Here is a 17,947-nt window from a genome sequence, read left to right on the forward strand (position 1 = left end):
GAGCTCGCACAGCAACAAGGATCTCCAGCTGGTTGTTCTGAACTGCCGTGAAGCGTTGGTTAAAGACCGCGCATGGAGCTGACCGCGTGGGGAAACACGCGCTGTACCACGGAACTGACATGAAGTGCTCATCCTTGTTCTTGTTCAAACAAATATCGGAAAGCAGAAAAGAGCAAGCAACGCAGGCCTCAGACTATGGCGCGACACTTAAGAGCTCTGAACCAAGATATCTGATTTCGAGGCAAGGCCCCCTAAGCTCAGCTCGTCCTTAGGAACCACCGGAGAAGACCCTATTGTTTGGTCCTTGATCGCATAATGTGGAGAGACCGTAGTGAATAACGATCGAGTCGAAGCCGGAGCTGGGTTTATAGCAGAAGATACAGCAACAGGAGAACGACGAGGTGAGACATGAGATAGAGCAAGAGTAGGAAGAGAAGGAGCAGTAACAGGACTGCAAGTGGCATTGTATTGGGAATCGTGGCTAGAATCGATGTTGCAGTTGGCGGTGGAGGCGGAGGAGGTACGACAGGATCCGGAACTGCTGTGTTCGGAAGCTGTCTTTGGCGCTGTCGAGACGCGAATGTTGATGATTGCGCACGTGGTGGACCAAGTCCCGGACCAGGTGGCTGTCCTGGTAAGCGACGTCGTGTTGGTAACATCGCGGACAGCTGATAGTAGAAACAACAAACAGCCCGCAGGTGTAAGAGCCCAATGTTAGGCTTGAGGGGCGATGCGTGAAATGGTCAGGGTCTTAAGCCCTAGACTCTTGGACTTCGAAAGCTTAAAGTCTCACAAGAACTCTGTTTGGATCATGTCTCAAGTCCGATACTTTTGTCAATGGAGAAACCCATTGACAGACATAAGTAGTCGATAAAGAAGAACAATGGCCACTCATTAGTCTGAGATGTGACTGAAATAAAAGTCTTGGGTTACATTTGTGAGCTGGATACTGCCTGAACTGTGTTTTTGGGAGTGCCATCTTGAGTTAGTTGGCCTGACAGCTGATGTATAGGACCCCAATCAAACTCTACCCCAAGAAGCTTTCAAGGACCGTAATGTACCCAAGTCGCCCAAAATCTCGGATCAACACCAGCCTGCCTCTGTTCCAGAACAGCCAGTCTCAACGCCCTCGCAGACCTATCTCCCGTGACACCTGTCCCTCCTTTCGTCAAATCCGCATAAAAGACCTTGGAGACAAGACCACAAGTCTCATCCTCTGCCTTCCACAGACTTGCCACTACACAGGGTACCCCAGCCATTTGAAACCCAGCGGCGAGATGGATCGATTCCTCAGGAAGCATTGGATCACCTGTGATGGCCGTTTCACATGCTGATACATAGATCAGAGAGCAGTTTAGCTTTTTTGGCGCTGACATCATGCTTTGAACGTCGAGGATGTTTCCTCGCGTAATGTTGCCGCTTGTGTCTTGGGTGTACCAATCGCGTAGGAGGAGGCCGCTGCGTGCTGGGTTCAAAGTGTCGACTTCGCCGTGGCAAGCGAAATGCGCGATCTGTGAGTTCAACAGACCCGTGAGTGCCTCCTTTCGGACTGGGTGATCGTATATTACGGCTTTGTATCCCCCGCGACTGAGAATTGTGTTGATAGCGTCGATCTCGCTTGAGGCATATTGCAGCGGCGCAAGGAGATCCGTTGTCTCCATCTTAACCAGCATCGCTTTCTGACCTCTAACATGCTGCGTGATCTCCTTCTCACGATCTCTCACAAAGGACAACCCACGAAGGGTATTTGTATAAGATGGAACGCATCGATCAAGCACCGTGCAGCGCTCTCCCGTCTCTACTGCCCGTCGATGATCGCCCGCCGCATGAATGGGCCAAGCATTAATACTGCTCGTCGTCAACCACCAGACCCTCGGCAAATTTCCATCTGCTGGAGCCCCATCATACCCCAGACTGAGGAGAACGGGTTCTGCTACAACTTCCCAGAGCCATGTAAGTAGATAATGGAGAAGATCCCCGCCGTGACCATCTCCGTCATCCGACATATCAATGGCTTCGCGAAAGAGTTGTTTATGCTCTCTGATATCGTCGACAGTGAACTTGGGAAGTGAGATTTTCCGAATCTCAGTGGTGGTAATGATGAGTGCGTAGCCACCGCTCAGAGGTTCCGTTTCGACAATGATTACTGGGCCAGATTCAGCAAGTTCGTAAAAGTGCGAGTCCTCTCGTGGAAGCCTGAGAAAATCCTGGAACCCCTCTTTTGCTCGGATCTCGGCTATCAGTTCCTGAAACGAAGTCGATTTGTTGAAAGTCGTCTGACTCTGGAGAAACTTCTTATCAAGGTCGAATCTCGCCGCTCGCTGGCCCTTGGCTTTCTCAGAGACCCTCGCTTCAGTGAAACGAGCCGCCAGATCTGGAAACTTCTCCTTCAATTCATCCAAGCCAGAATCAACACCCTTGTTAAGAATCTCCTCCCACAAAACACATCGACTTCTTTCATATAACTGTAGCGCTTCCACCGCTGAATCTCCAGCCGCGAGCGAAAACCAGAGGGCAAGTGTCGGGACGGCTTGGAACTTCTTGGCTTGACGTAACTGATCAGCCCGCGTGGTACAAGCATAGACTGCGAAGGGGAGATCCTCAGCTGCTTCTCGGATGTAGTTCCTTGCAGCTGTCGAATCCTTTGCAACCACGTGCGCAAACATGGATGCCCAAACTTTCATCCACGCGAGGACGTGACGAGCGATACCTGGTGCCGATGAGAACTGAGCGGTTAAGACCAGGTATGTGTCTGCAGCGAGTGTGCTTAATGGAGCTGGACTGACGGTCCAGATTGCGATAAGTAGTTCTGCTTGGTTGATGAGAAGTCCCGCCCGATTTATGTCGTCCATACCACCTATCGAGATACACTCTTGGAAGTTCACGAGCGCATCGCGAAGGTCTCGTAGGCTGAGTGTCTTCTTAGCTCTGTATTGCAACGTACGCGTCAAATTGACACGGGCCGAAAATAAGTAAAACTTATCCGTGCATCCACAAGAGAGAGCTACGTTGAAGTTCTTCTCAGCTTGAGCGAGAAAGCTTAGATCTCCTTCCCGGTGGTATTGACGAAGATATGCTGTTCCCAGCATATTGTGTAGTGCCGAGATTTCGACCGGCGGAAGATTGAGATTCCTGCCTAGAACCTCCTCCACAATCTGACCAGCTCTTATGACATCTCGAACGTCTTGGGTGTCGTCGTACCTGATCTGAAGAGCATGACTGAGACTTCTTGTTCGGGAGCCAGCGCGAACCTCGGTAGGCCCAGTTGAGTCGAGACATTGCTCAAACGCCTTGATCGCCGTGTTGATGTCTTCCAGTCTTCCAGAAAACTTGAACTGATACATAGCCGCATTCCCCAAACCATGAGTCAAAATGATGTTCATAGCTCCATCAGACGACCCTTGCTCCTTAGAGGCATCTAGACCATCCTGATATGCTTCAGAGGCCTGTAAAAGATACTTGACCTCGCCAGTACACTGGCATTTGACGACATAAGCATTCCCAATATCATTCATGACAGTAAGATAAAAGGGATCTGTCCTCAACGATATTTCTTTCGCTGCAATCAGTGCCGTCAAAGCACCATCAATGAATTGCTCTTGCCCCGGAATCTGAGCAGACACAAAAGCAGCCCTCCCAGAAGCTCTCAAACATCGAGCCTTCATAGCCTCATCAAGGTCATTGAGAAACGGCAAAACATCGAGATTTGCTTGACATGCGTTACGCAGATCATCTTTATCTCCATTCGCTTCAAACCTGATGAGAAGTGCTATAGCGAGTTGTTGATAGCAGTCGATCTGTTGATGACCTTGTAAATCTGGGTGATCGAGGGCATCTTGTATGCACTTAACAGCCTGGTCGATTTCTGAGAAGAGCCCGGTTTTGCTGAATTGCTCTTCATGAGCACCTGCGTCTCTGATAAGTCGTGCCGGTGTTTTTGGAGACGAATCGACGATCTGCAGCTCATTCATTCGTTCGATAAGCTTGTCTGCTTCGATCTGCGTTTCCCGGTGGTTATTCTGCTCAGCTCTTTCACCCAGTGCATTCGCAAGCTCCTCCAGTGCCTCTACGGAGTTTGGATGAACACGAAGGGCTTGTCTCAAATAGCCGATTTCAGCAGATGGGTCTCGTGTGTTCTCCTCCTCGTTGAGCTTTTGTTGTAGTGATGCCAAGTTGATGAGACAGTTGAAACGGTCATTCGAACGCTTTTCTTCAGCAACAGCAAGCCCTCTGTTGAGACATGCTTTTGCCTTTCTGAGGTTCTCGATATCCTGGCTATGATCGTATAGGTGGACAAAACATGCGGCGCGAGCGCGATGAATGTCTGCGATGGTGTATCGGAAAGGCGTCGAGTCGAAATGGCTTGGGACTGAATCTTCGGCGAGCTGAAGAGTGGCCATACTCTCAAGAAGTAAGCTTTCCATTTCTTCTTCCTGGAATAAGGCCCTTTCCTGCTGTAACTTTGCCAAGCCAAGATAGAAAATTGGTTTCCCTGGGAAGTCTGTCGACAAGGCTTGATGGAATGCTGCTTTCGCATCGTCAAAGTCGACCTCTTCATGGGTAACCTTGTACCTTTGTGTCAGAATGTCGCCGAGGTCATCAAGATGCAATGCTCGATTCGAATGATCCCGCGGCCCAAAATCAACAGCTTTTCTGAGATATTCCACTGCCAGATCCAGAGCCTCATGCTCATTCTCTGGCGTTGCAACCTCCCACTGTCTCCTCAGAACTCTCCCAAACATGCTGACAACAACACCTCTCATAGGTTCAGTTTTGAGAACGTTGAAAACAGCGAGAGCGCCCAAGATAGCGGCATCCCTCAGTCCAGAGGTATTGTTTCCGACACCTCTGGTCATCAATACTTCCTCACTTGCCATGGAGAATCGCTTTGCCCTCTCGGAGCGATCCGAAAGCATGACGGCATAGATATACTTGCACGTTTCGGGATCCACGTCCTTTAGGAAATCTTTATTACGGCAAAACTGACCGTCCGGAATGAGCTCTTCATCTTGTTCTTGAGATGCGATCAATGTTGCTGCATGTTCAAGCTGATTGGCGAGATCTGATGCCATGATGAATGCTGTGAGAGGCGGGCAGTTGAGCAATCATTTAGTAACAGGAAAAGAGGGGAACGACTTGCGAAAGCACTAAGGACAGCAGCAATAAAGCATATGATCACTGGAATATGGTGCGGGGTTTTCATCCCAATGTATGTAAGAAATCTGAAACATTGGTTCAAAGCGACAAAAAAGGTCAGACATATGTCAGGACAGTTCTAGAGCGTGGCTGATGCACTTATTCATTCACCGATTATCGAACGGTCGAGACAATTGTGCAATGCGACCAGCTGATAGGATACAGTATCACAAGCTGAAGCGCAGTGTAACATTGCGCGCATAAATATTGGCACACTATTAGCGCCACATCGGCTAAGTCGGGTACTGATATACGAGGTATTTGTGCTGCCTTGCGTTAATCCAAGATAAGAGAGACCTGCTACCCCTCTATCACTAACGAAACCTTCTAAATAGCTAACAATAATGGGCAAGGCTTTGGATCTCAAGTATGCCGAGCTCATGCGAGCGCATCCTTTCGGCACGGCGCTGTACCTACCGATTCCCTCGAGTCAATTCCAGCCCGGATTTATCGGATATTTTGACTCGACTGGGGCCTGGAATCCCATCGGAGATCTCACGTCGTCGATAAGCTTACCGTCGGGACTGTCATCTATCGACGGCACAACACTGAAACGCGCTCCATCTCAGAAGCAAATATGGGGACCGAAGCTGGGCAATGAGACAAGAGGTCGCGCGATTGATCTGAGTATCGGCCTTGGGGCGATACCTATGCTGGCAGCAGCAGCACTGCCCTTCGATGTCTCCGCCTGCTTCCGATTCCAGGCAGATAAAAATCATGGAGCTGTTCTTCTGACCAGTGGTCCTGTTGTTCATGAACGGTATTATCATAAAGAGCCTCTTCTTCAGTGGATGAAGCAGAATGCGAAAGGCATAGTGAAATCATACCCTGAGGTCAAAGAAAATGGCTTGTGGATCATTACTTCGACGTGGGCAGCAGAGAATGCATCGGTCAATTGCTGGAACTCTAAAGGCAAAAGTGTTGATGTCGGGTTCAGCACAACGGTTCTTGAGTTTGGCGAAGTGGCCCCCAAGGGGAGTTATCTGCATGGAGGAAGCGCAGAGGGATGGATAAGCACTCAGAGTGATGATGTAAGTTGTTCTGTCCCCCTTTACCGATTATCTAATCAACGGGCATAGAATGGCAAAGGCCACGTTGTCTTCTTCCACGGCATAAGATTCACGTGGGTTCCCATTCGCGGAGTGAGTAACAAAGTTGAACCGTAAAACGCACGAAAGCTAAATAATCGTAGTTGGCAGAGAAGAAGGCCCCGGGCAGATTCCGAGGTGAAGGCCGTACAGCCTCTGCATCTTTGACAACATTTGAGGATGACTTGGGCGATGGGACGTTCGAAGTACGGTATGAAGACCAAACTGAGAAAGAGGAACTAGATGCAGTACACCAGGACAACGATGAGGAAGACGCATGGGCGTGAACGTCGCTGTGTGATGCGTAAGTCAATGTTTATTGAGAATTTACCTATCACCAAGCGGAAAGTGTCCTCACACCCTTATTCGTAGATCCATCATTATGAGTTTTGAGGCGGTTAGGTGTGCCACAACGCAGCTCATGTCGTCCAATCCTGATTGTTAACCAAAGGCTGTACTCCAAATCAGAGCCACTCGTAAAGCCCTGAACCCTATATAAAACTGTCATTGTGAGATATACTTTCGTTTACAGTTAAGCCTCGACGCCAGGTATCGGGCTTTTTGCCCTGAGCCCTTTAGCTTAAACATGTTTACGCTTTGACTTTTGCAATGCACCCATGGCATTGCTTTTCTTACTATTAAGGAGATGTTTGACTTTCTTATAAGAGATGAAGAACCCGGATATACGCCTTAAAATTTCTTTTCCTTTATCCTACTACGTTCTGTCCGCGAGCCGAATAACCACAATGACACTTCTCGCCAAGCTGAGAAGGCTTACTATCCGCAAGAAACATGCAAACCCGCGCCCAGGAGTTATATGCTGATACCAACACGCGTCAACAATATTGACGTTCTAGGAAGGATTAAGAGAAGACATTCTCCGAGAAAAAAACCCGCCGCTCGGTCATCGTCGATAACCCTGCAAAGCCTCCCTCCAGAGCTTCTAACTCTGATCGTCAGTCTCCTCGCACCGATTGACCGCGCGAGTCTCGCCTTCACATCACGATGGCTTCACAATCTCTTTAGGAACGCGACGACACTTAACGGATTTGATAAATGGTACTTTCTGAGGCGGCTCGAACAAAGCTACATGTGGCCTGATGAGATACTCTGCGATCTCTGTCGAAAATTCCACGAGCCGCGGAAGAGTCGTACAGGCTTTACTGAAAAGGAGGGCAGGCGGACCTGTGTTCTCAACGGCGCTGCGCATCTGCAGCGATCGTCTGTATCGCCTTACCTTTCGAGAGAGGTTCATTTCGATGTCATGTCGGCTATATCGAGATCCAACCGTTTCAGACCCGGTACTCTACCCCCAGGCGAGCTGAGTGTACAGTTTGTGCAGCCGTTGCTTAACGATGATGGCATACTTATTATGCGGCTGCAGCAGACTATGTATGTTTCTCACCAGAAACACATCCTCATCAAATCACAGAGGATACTGTTTCCAGGAAAGAATACAGGCCGCCAACCGGATAAGATCATTGAGGGCGTTGAAGCTCTACACCGAACTCTTCAGGAATCTGAAGAACTTGGCAGTATTTGTGGGCATGCTAAGTGGACCGATATGTACCCGTTTATGACTCGACCAGACGAGGAATTCAAATGGCCCATAGGACAATGGTCATTCCGCTACTCAAAAATACAAGAATTCGACCTTCCAGGCCAACAGTTACAAGAATGTCTCGGGACTCACAAGGGAGACTGCTGGTTAACCTGCCAAGCAAGAGCCAGGCTAGACAGCGCCCTAGAAGGTCGTGTATGGTCATGTGGTGGTTGTTCAACCGACTACGCTGTCAACGTCATCCGGTCAGAAAGTGCATCCGCGAATTACATCGTGATGACATCGTGGAAAGATTTAGGGACTTGTGTGAGACGAAGTGATCCGTTGTGGAGGGAGCATATGAACTATGGTGTTCATGCGGGGCATAGACGTACGACAATCGGGTTGATCGCGCGTCAGATTGAAACATTGGTGAGGGGTCCTAGTGGGTACGTGCACTACTTTCCTAAGATTTCGAAGAAGAGACTGGGGGAGATATTCATCGATGAGGGAGGGGATAAGGAGCCGAAGCTCTATGAGAAGGTGGAGGTAGATTCGTGAGGTTATATTTCTCGCTTGTTATTTGTGCAGTACCAGCCGAGACGGAGGATGCCATGACAGTAAATATCGACACTTACCTCGTTAATTGACTTGCTCACCATGAGAATCAAGGAAAGCGAAAGCATTTTCAATGAGAGGACGGCAAGTGTAGTTGACCAGCGAGGCCTTTCTGTTACCAGTGGTTGGGAATTGACAACGTGCTTCCCGAGGGAGGTGATGTGACATCACCTACGTTCCTCAATACTAGAACGGATGTTCTCTGCCCCTTCGATATGCATGAGAGACAAACTAGGCTCCATTTAAGCGAGTTCGAGCGACTCTCCCGACTTAGCTAAGATTAACTCTCCGGCTTATGTGAGATTGAGTTCGCGGATCTCAGTGCCGAACGGGAGGCTTGGCAGGCAACATGTCGATCAAAGAGCAGCCAATCAAGGAGGATAAATATGACAGCTTAAGCACATATGGCATCACCTTCTTATTCCCTGCATAACTGACCTCCGGAACGGGGTTTGAACATGCGGCGCACGTGGCTATGCTCCCATTTCTGGCACAGCCTTGTAGGGTTGTCGAATCACAAGAAGATGTTTGTGACAGGGTCTTTTGGTCTTTTGTGTGTCTTCTGTGTGTTTACACTAAAATGCGAATGGATAGCAGGGAGTTTCTCACCAGATAGAGTTGATGCGCCGAAAATTATGGTCGATAGCATAGTGGGACCGAACGAGATTGATATCGGTAGAATGCATTAACTAGTTGTTTCTGGTGACCTTCTACCATCATAACTATGGCTTCCTGTTTTGAAGCGGCCATCGAGGTCAAGAATCATGACCTGTATGTTTTAATTTACCAAATTTCTAACCGTCGTGCAGCATGTCCAAAAGTCCCTCGAAGCATAATGTCACCCAATGAGAGCCTATGGAAAAGAGAAAAGGTGCAAAGGTCCCGGCCAAATCGAGATGTCGCCGAGTGAAGTCGTCTGATCATCATATGGATAGTGCTCGCTTGTGAGCAAGCCAATAATGGAAAGGCCGGAACGAGCAAGCCAATCAGAGAGAGATCGGAATGGCCAATGCCAAGAGTTGCGGACCCATAGATATATTTATCTTAGTCAGATATCGTGACATGATGATCCCAAGTATTGTGGGATCTGAATCCCTCGACTGTCGTATTACTTGTCTTGGGGGCTGTAAAGGCAAAGCCTGAAGGGGAGAATTTCAGAGAGACACGATCGGAAATTGGGACAAATGTGATATAAAATTACCAGCCTCGTGGGTTTTGCATCTCGGCAATATTCTGTACGCTCTTGAGTCTGTTGTACTGAGGCTCTGTGTCCAGACGCAAATATGCGACTATTTCGCAGCGGCCATGCCGCCATTTCCATCTTGACTGTCGTTCTTCTTTACCCATATACACTCTTTGCAAGTCACTCAGATGGTCTTTCGCCGTACGGCAATGGCTATGCGCCAGACACTGTTCATCCACATAGCCAAGGCCATGGACTGCACGAGTCTCGTGGCACTGATTTAGACCCCAACGAATTCAACAACTTGACAGTCACAGTTGATCAGAGTTCTCGATTTGATCGAAGAGCTGCCAAAGACTTTTATCTCAGAGTAATGCCGCTTGGTGCTTCCATTACTCAAGGCTACAAGTCTAGCGACGGTAATGGCTACCGCAAGTGGCTTCGGGCTCAGCTCCGATTCCGCGGATGGAAGGTCAACATGGTTGGATCAGAGAGAGATGGTACCATGGCAGACTCGGTAAGTTATTCATGCAAATCGCATTCTCTGATGGCATGTTTAATGCTTGCTAGGACAACGAAGGTCATCCTGGCTGGACCATTGAGTCCGTCCACGGCGCTTGGACAAAAAGCAAGTGGATGAAGCCGAACCTGGTTCTCATCAACGCTGGATTGTAAGTCTACCAAGTCAGAAACCTTCATATGCCAAGCTAACTAGCTAGAAATGACTGCAACTCCGGAGGCGACCCTAGCAAAGCCGGCGAACGAACAAAAAGCCTCGTTGATGATATCTTCGACAGTGTCCCCGGCGTGACAGTTATTCTATCAACCCTCCTCCTCAACAAAGACTCCTCCAGAAACTCCTGCTCCGACGATATCAGCAAGCAAATCCGAAATGTCGCAGCAGGATACAAAGGGGCACGCATCGCCCTCGCCGACGTCCGAAGCGTCATGTCCATGGACGACATCGGTCCTGACAAGGACCACCCTACCGACGATGGCTACAAGATGTTAGCGGGTGTCTGGTGGGATGCCATCAGCAAGATTGAAGACCAGATCCAGACACCTGCAAAGGTTGATAATATCGATGATGCCCCTGGTGGTTCGAGCAACCAGTGTAAGAAGGTTGCTGGTAATGCTGGCTTGCCTGGTCAGTCTCAGATGGGCAGTGGTCATGATGATGGCAATTATGTTCACAAGAGCACTTCGAAGGGTGTTATTGAGAGTGCCAAGATTGATAAGGGGAGTGACCCAAAGCCAATTACTGATGCGATTCCTTGGCATATTTTCTCCACGAATGTTGTCAAGGGCGACCCGAATGCGGAACGGACTGCTTCTCTTGATGATTGGATTCGTGTGTACCATAACACGAAGGACAAGAATGCATACTGGTTCCGTCAGAACTTGGGAGGAGGCAAGTTTGGCAAGTCAGTTCAGTTCAATGTTGACATGAACTGCGATCTGGGTCCTCGTAAATACTTCCAGGTCCTCACCTTGAGCACTACTGATTGCGATTCTATCAGGCTACGCGTTCGCCGATTTTGTAAGTGCCTCCGAACACCACTCCATGGTTCATCGCGTTAATAGTTTGAGCAGAACAATGACGGCCTCGACGACTTCTTTTGTATCAAGGAGAACGCTGTATGGGTCTCGCTCAACCGAGGCGGAAACCCTCCCAAGTTCGAGAGCATCGGCCAAGTCATTGGTGGTTTCGATGGCCTGAAAGCCACTGATGTACGCATCGCAGGTCAGTCGCCACCATACATTCGTCGCATTCCTTCTCCGGCTCAGCTGTACTGACCCATGTTCAGATATCGATGGCGACGGTAGAGCAGATTTTTGTTTAGTCAAGTCTGCTAGTGAAACAGCGTACGTTTACCCCGGGCATGATGACCCAAATCTAACGGTAGATGCTCTCGGAACGGTGGCTGGGGTGACAAGCCTCAATGGCAAGGTTTCAGTACAGCCAAGGGCATTCGTGGAACTGTCTTCAACACTGCCCAACCTGACAAGGCCGGCATAATCCTTGGTATGTCATAATTCACTCTTCTTTCTTGTCATTTAGCTAACATGGGTGGCAGCGGACCTCAACGGAGAGTAAGTCAAGACGATACGCATCTACTTCTCATGTTGTAGAGACTTATACTAATACGTATATACAGTTTCCGGAGCGATGTAATGTATATTGGCGATCATGGTCAAGTCAGTACATGGATCAACAACAGAGGCAGCGGCAGCGGAATAGTAAGTCTGAAGAACAACCTAAAGAAACGATCTCCAGACTAACGAGTATAGGTACCGAAATGGAGATCCGCAGGCCAAACCCATGCAGGCCAGGCCGTGTCAGGCATCCAAGACAGCATCAAGTTTGGACGTATCTACGGCTCCAACCGCCTTGACTACATCTTCCTCAAAGAGGAAAAAGACCACTTCGACATAGTCGTCTGGCAGAACCAAGGCGCTGGAGGAACAAAGCTCAAGGCAGATGGCAACTACTACTGCGACATGCGTGGTACTGGCAGCGATGATTATGTCTGGATCTACCAGGACGGTCATGCTGCCGAGATCAATGTCAACATCCACTCCCCGCCTGCGTGGGGACACAAAACCAAGATCGAGCTTAGGGTTCCTGGGCCGCGAAACGGTATTCATCTCGCTGACTGGACTGGCGATGGGAGATGCGATGTCATTGTGCAAAATAAGGCGACTGGGCATTTGACAGTGTACAGGAACCAGTACGACAATGGAGCCGACAAGATCTCATTTGACAGTGGTACCGCTGTGGCGACTGATTGCAACCAAGGCTGGGGTGTTGGTATCTTTGATCTGGGAATGAGATTCCATGACATCGAGTAAGTGGCCTGGATCCTTTGTGGACCGACAATATCGAGAACTAACGAATTTCTTAGTGGCGATGGACGAGCTGATGCGTTGTGCATCGAGAAGAACGGCCGTATCACCGGTTGGCTCAACAAAGCCAATGGTCTCGAGAACGTTGGCCAGATCAAGTTCTCAGAGGGATGGAAAGTTACACCGTCAATCATATCCACAGCATTATGCTAACAGCTGCTTCAGGGATCGAGCAAATATCCGTTTTGCGGATGTCGAGGCGTCTGGACGAGCCGACCTTCTTCATGTTGACAAGTACACTGGTGCTGTTGACGTCTTCGCCAACAAGGGTAATAAAGCTCAAGGCGGTAGCTCGTTCTCTTGGACCAACCACGGCATGCTCTACAATCCTATCGATCGAGGCGAGAACATGGTATGTTGGTCATCAGAGGCGATGGGTTTGCTTGATGGCTGATCGTTGTTAGCACTTTACGAACCAGGGCGGTAAAGGTCGAGCGGATTTAGTCAAGGTTGATCCTCAAACGAACAAGGTATGCGCTTTACCGGGAATCGACTTTACTTAGGTCTTTAGCTGACAATGCCTTTCAGGCTTGGACTTACTGGAACCGGTGTAGCTCGACTGGTGGAGACGACAGTTCCCCAACAAGTATGTGTCCCTTTCCACCGTTTCTCCAGGGCCCTAATATATACTTACCTTCTGAAGCGGACCCTGGTTTGCCCAAGACTGGCGGTGGTTCTGTAGGAGACGACATTCCGATTATTGACCTACCCGGTAAAGGTGAAGACCATGACAAGGGCGTCTGCGAATATACGATTCAGACCGAGGATATCAACATCGCTCACAAAAGCTGGAAAGACAGCGGCTCGTCTGAGTGGTGGAAGAAGTGGATTCACGACCACGGAGCAAAGAAATGGTCCGATCGCTTTTTTATGCAAGTCATGGACACGCCAGGAGGTTTGACTTACGATTGCACTGTCTTGACCTCTTCGAGCTGCGCCTTGCCCGAGAGCAAAGCCTGCTCCACTTATATTTCTCCACAAGGCTACTACATGCACTTCCAGATATCTAATACCTTTGATGGTTTCAAAACGCTTTGGTGGCAGACTATCAAGGAATCCGTAATCCAGCTCTCCTCGGAGATCAAGAAGATTGTCCGAGAAAACGGCACACCTCCCCAGGAAGAAAACGGAGACTTCGTCAACATGCTCGTTGGCATCCTGACTTCGCTAGCAGGCTTTGGAGCTGCTAAGCCTCTCTTCACTGGCACAATGACTTCCTTTGCCGGTGTGTTTGCCGCGATGTCGGCTGGCACGAGCTGGGAAGAGAAGGTCTCACCAGAAACCTTGGAAAAGAAGCTTGAGGAAGCATATGGTGAGATGTTTACTCAGATCCTCAACTCGACTGACAACTTTGTTGGCAACATGTTTGGTGGTGTACCCCCATCCGGCTGGAGCGACGACAAGATGACGGACTTTGTGTATGAGTTCTTCCGTGATGGTGACTGGCTGAGTAGAGACATTACAAAGCCTTTTATGAACCATTATATCACGCAGGTGCAGAGCAAATGGGTATGTCACGCCTCATGAGCTTAGGTTCAGTTTACTAACGAGCGAGTTGTAGGATGAGTTCGCTGTTGTCAAGGCCATGAAGTCAAAGAACAAAGCCGATTACTTCCTCATGGTCAGTGATGTAAGTCACTAGTCCTATTCATTCGCAAATGGAGAGCAACACTAACACGAGATTTTGAAATACTAGGAGGACACTGAGTGCTCAAAGGCAAATACCTCAAGACATACTCGATTTTAAAGATAGGTCTAATACTCGTATAGCACCACAACGGCGTTGGCACGATTCCAACTTATCAGGACATGTCTGAACAAGTCTGCAAAGATCACATGGAAGGCTGTCTCTGGCACGAGAAGGTAAAGTCCATCATAATTCTTTACTCAAGTCAATCCAAAGATTCTAATGTGCACTGCAGCGCTGAATCTGTTTTGGCACCAAAGGCAACGGTCCTGGGAGTATCGGTGGAGTACGAAACCTCCAAGGCGATGAGCTCAAGACGCTGAAAGGCTACGTTTTTGACTATGAAGCGGCTCTCAAGAACAACTACGATTGCGTAAAGTATCGAATCGACAACCCCAAGCGCTGCGTTTCTGTCAATGGCAACGTTCCCGAGGAATGCAATATTAAAGACGCCACTGTTCCGGATTACAACGACATGGATATCGAGAACCCGATTCAGTATACCAAGTGCTGGTTCAACTTGCCGCCGGCGATGGGATACCAGTACCTCTGTGGATGGACTGAAACTTGAGCGAGGCTCTGACTGCACCTCCCGGAAGTCTTTTTATTTAATTCCTGTATATAACATCTTCATGTCAACGTTTATTCTCCCATAAGATGAACTTTAGCTAATCTTAATCGCAACTCTTGCGTAAAGCCACTAAGTTCTCTCTGCCGGAATAAGCTCTCAGCCACCAGTCTCAACTCCAAATAACACTTCTAGACCATTACTTAGACATTAATATTATGTTGACTGACCAATGCCTACAGCATAAAGCCCCTAAGTTTTTGATAAGAGGGTCTACTAGGGGTGTGAGCGACTCAACTGGCTCTCGCCATCATATAGGCCGATAACCTATGAGACAATAAATCTCGATGTAGAAGGCGATACAACTGCGATTGCCCATGAAGGAAATTACGTGAAGTTCATAGGTATATCTCTTGAGGAGACGCCTGTTGCGAAACATTATCTGAGCTCCAGAAGCAGCTCGTCTGTCATTTGTACTTTTTCTGATCACGTTTAGTGAGAACGGTATATGAGGCAATAGTGAGAGCAATGATAATATTGCGGATGCGTGCTTTTTGGTATTTCTTTTGCTATGGGCCTAGTGACTGAAGCCTTTGTTACAGTTTCAATCCCTGTCACAGCGAAAATGGCAATAGCTCAACTTAAATAGATGTTATCAAAACGTCTTAGGACAGTTTAGGATGAATTTAGATAGTCTAGCATATTAGGGTAACAGGTCGAATAGGCAAAACGAATAGGCAGATCTAAACAGAACCCACCCGGATTTCTTGCTGAATAAAAAAATAATATCTCAGAAGTACCTCCACCCCGGCATACGGATGACATCCCAATCATCCTCAAATTGATATCCCAAACCTTCCCCAGCCCTCTTCACCAACGACGCAGCACGACACTCAGGCTCTTCATCCGTCTCACTCTCAGTAGGTGTCGGCAGAGTAGTCGTCATAGCAGTAACACCAGCGCTAGAGCAAGCATCGTAATAGTCCTCCACCGAGTCGCAATAAGTAGCATAAGCAGGTGTCTCGGTAGGGAAAATGGTAGTCGCATCGGGATCTTGACGACGCACGAGCTGCCTGTTTGTAGGTCTTGCGGTGGGCCAACCGGTAGGAATACGATACTCCCATCGCTTTTTGTTGATTGTCACAGTGCTTAATTGCGTTAGCCAATGGATACTGAAATTGCCTTCAATCAACTTACACGGTGTATGGGCTAACTGTGACCACGTTGAACTCTTCGCAGTCGTCGATGCGATCTTGCAGGGGAGGCGAGCCTCCCATTGAGGTGATACCTGCTACACAGGCGTCAACAGTAGTAGTTGGAATTTCTGCAGTTGTGGTGGTCTGGGCAGTTGTTCATCTGCGCTAGTAGAGACTTCCGTGGTGGGCTTCATTGCTGGTTGTCTCTAGCGTTGAATCGGTCGGCAGAAATTAGTCGCTGTCCCTTCAGAAGATGATTCCCAAGGTAGGCAAAGTGGTGGAGGCGATGTTCAAGATAGTGGTAGATTCGGTAAGCTCAGATGTTTCGTCTGCGGTAGTAGAGACTTCCGTGGTCTCTTCGTTGCTAATTGTCTTTACAGTTTTACCATCCGCAGACTCAGTCGTTGTCCCTTCAGATGATGCTCCCAAGGTAACTAAAGTGGTGGAGGTGAGGTCCGAGATAGTAGTAGAATCGGCAAGCTCAGATGATGATGATCCCGGAATCGAGACGACGGAGGACTCTGAGGTTGAGTCATCTGCCTCCAGTGATGTAGTTGAGGCCACGTCTTCAATGCTCGACGGCGTTTCGGAAGATGTCATCACGCCAGACTGGAGTGTTGTCAGTCCGAGACTGGAGGTGGACGGCTCGAAGGCTTCGGAAGAGAGGCTGGTAGCTTCATCCGATACGACGCTGCTCTCTTGAGTTCTAACTATAGACGAGGTAGTGCTGACATCATCAACACCAACGAGCTTGCCATCCTGACATCGAGAGACTCGAAGAAGTTAGCAACGAAAGACCACGATATAATGAAGTACTTTACCGTCATAAACACCAAGGGTGACTGGTGTACATCCGGGCGGCGAAGATTTAAACGTGATATAAACCTGCCCATCAGATGTCTGACAGAAGCCTGCCTCGCCATCCGGCAAGTTGTCATTTCGAAAGCTAAGCGATGTGCCAGTCGAAGCAAAGCCCTTCGTAATTGCATTTGCCGGTGGAGTCCCTTGACTATCCAGCTCTTTGAAGTCCTCACCATCATAATAGATTGGATTCCCATTCTTGAAAAGCTGACCTTCGGCGAGGTTGAAGCTGGAGGCAAAAGTGCAGGTATCTGGGTTACCCTCTCCAACAAATCCTCCGACTGCTCGCTTATTGATATTGCGCTTTCGATCATCGTCGGGAAGTTGGATGAGAAAGATCACAGTCTGCCCTTGTGGCTCGACTAAACCAGTTGTTGAGGGAGATGCAAATGTTGTTTGGCCGAAGGTTGTTTGGCCGAAGGTTGTTTGGCCAGAGATGGTTTGACCAGAGGTTATTTGAAAGGCCGATGGAGTTGTAAGTGCTTCGTCGCTCGACAGTGGTAGGTCTACCGACGAAGACCCTGACGCAAATTCTGCCAATTGCGAACTCTCTTCATCGATCTGCGAGGTTCTAGGGTCTATGTTTGCCATATTAGTTTTGTCTTCCAAGTACTGAAGCATAATCACAACGTACTCGCGCCTGAAGTGGTAATGGAAGTATTCCTCCCAAAAGTCGGACGGATCGACGGAGCCAAGGGAAACCTGCCGGTTTCTCTTTCTTCTGTATCCGGTGCATCATAGATTGAACTGAAGGGCCTTTCGTTCGGTATCGCAGCGAGATACGTGGAGAGATAGGTCACACAATATGTCTCTGCTTCTCTTGGCGCGAGATCATTCTCCGAGGAGGCAGCTACAGCTCTCAACAGAACTGCAAAAAATATATGACTCTTCATGGTTAGTTTTGATGCGATTTCTGATGTAACGAAGGTTACACAAAAATTAAAAGGAGGATTTACGGAGGACTATTTGAGGCACGAAAATAAGGAGCGGCCGATGTCTCAGCCACCATAATTCCATGTAAGGGAGAGACGAGAGATCAGCCAGCCACGCCGAGGTGCCAAGACAGCTTTTCTATCCCTACATTACACGATGGTGTTTTCATT

At 48.7% G+C, this 17,947-nt stretch overlaps 5 protein-coding genes across 5 annotated transcripts; 3 read left to right on the forward strand and 2 right to left on the reverse strand.

Annotated features, from left to right (window-relative positions):
• Positions 1–886: 886 nt before the first annotated feature.
• Positions 887–5,072, reverse strand: FVEG_13434 (hypothetical protein; the record flags this gene model as incomplete). Its single annotated transcript, XM_018902806.1, has 1 exon — positions 887–5,072. One exon carries the CDS (start codon positions 5,070–5,072, stop codon positions 1,044–1,046), a length of 4,029 nt encoding a protein of 1,342 aa, XP_018761627.1. The 3' UTR covers positions 887–1,043.
• A 436-nt stretch (positions 5,073–5,508) lies between these two features.
• FVEG_13435 (hypothetical protein) lies at positions 5,509–6,681 on the forward strand. The gene is made up of 3 exons (XM_018902807.1): positions 5,509–6,227; positions 6,276–6,338; positions 6,389–6,681. The coding sequence occupies exons 1-3, from the start codon at positions 5,541–5,543 to the stop codon at positions 6,569–6,571; spliced, it is 933 nt and encodes a 310-aa protein (XP_018761628.1). The 5' UTR covers positions 5,509–5,540; the 3' UTR covers positions 6,572–6,681.
• Positions 6,682–7,374: 693 nt separating this feature from the next.
• On the forward strand, positions 7,375–8,385 carry FVEG_17523 (hypothetical protein; the record flags this gene model as incomplete). The annotated part of the gene is made up of 1 exon (XM_018906770.1): positions 7,375–8,385. The coding sequence occupies one exon, from the start codon at positions 7,375–7,377 to the stop codon at positions 8,383–8,385; it is 1,011 nt and encodes a 336-aa protein (XP_018761629.1).
• Positions 8,386–9,623: 1,238 nt separating this feature from the next.
• Positions 9,624–14,937, forward strand: FVEG_17524 (hypothetical protein). The gene is made up of 18 exons (XM_018906771.1): positions 9,624–10,142; positions 10,196–10,296; positions 10,345–11,107; positions 11,210–11,369; positions 11,434–11,491; positions 11,533–11,651; positions 11,704–11,719; positions 11,785–11,866; positions 11,918–12,474; positions 12,532–12,657; positions 12,698–12,884; positions 12,937–13,002; positions 13,061–13,118; positions 13,176–14,041; positions 14,094–14,162; positions 14,229–14,249; positions 14,303–14,395; positions 14,455–14,937. Exons 1-18 carry the CDS (start codon positions 9,726–9,728, stop codon positions 14,458–14,460), a joined length of 3,765 nt encoding a protein of 1,254 aa, XP_018761630.1. The 5' UTR covers positions 9,624–9,725; the 3' UTR covers positions 14,461–14,937.
• Positions 14,938–15,577: 640 nt separating this feature from the next.
• On the reverse strand, positions 15,578–17,737 carry FVEG_13439 (hypothetical protein; the record flags this gene model as incomplete). Its single annotated transcript, XM_018902808.1, has 5 exons — positions 15,578–15,935; positions 15,985–16,127; positions 16,329–16,756; positions 16,805–17,422; positions 17,479–17,737. The coding sequence occupies 5 exons, from the start codon at positions 17,735–17,737 to the stop codon at positions 15,578–15,580; spliced, it is 1,806 nt and encodes a 601-aa protein (XP_018761631.1).
• Between the last annotated feature and the right edge of the window lie 210 nt (positions 17,738–17,947).

This window comes from Fusarium verticillioides, chromosome 8 (assembly GCF_000149555.1).
Source record: "Fusarium verticillioides 7600 chromosome 8, whole genome shotgun sequence".
Taxonomy (NCBI): domain Eukaryota; kingdom Fungi; phylum Ascomycota; class Sordariomycetes; order Hypocreales; family Nectriaceae; genus Fusarium; species Fusarium verticillioides.

Coding starts and splice junctions, on each gene's coding strand:
- FVEG_13435 (XM_018902807.1), top strand. CDS start 5,541: ATGGGCAAGGCTTTGGATCTCAAGTATGCCGAGCTCATGCGAGCGCAT. Junction 6,228..6,275: donor TAAGCACTCAGAGTGATGAT/GTAAGTTGTTCT, acceptor CAACGGGCATAG/AATGGCAAAGGCCACGTTGT. Junction 6,339..6,388: donor CGTGGGTTCCCATTCGCGGA/GTGAGTAACAAA, acceptor AAATAATCGTAG/TTGGCAGAGAAGAAGGCCCC.
- FVEG_17524 (XM_018906771.1), top strand. CDS start 9,726: ATGCGACTATTTCGCAGCGGCCATGCCGCCATTTCCATCTTGACTGTC. Junction 10,143..10,195: donor ATGGTACCATGGCAGACTCG/GTAAGTTATTCA, acceptor AATGCTTGCTAG/GACAACGAAGGTCATCCTGG. Junction 11,867..11,917: donor GAGGCAGCGGCAGCGGAATA/GTAAGTCTGAAG, acceptor TAACGAGTATAG/GTACCGAAATGGAGATCCGC.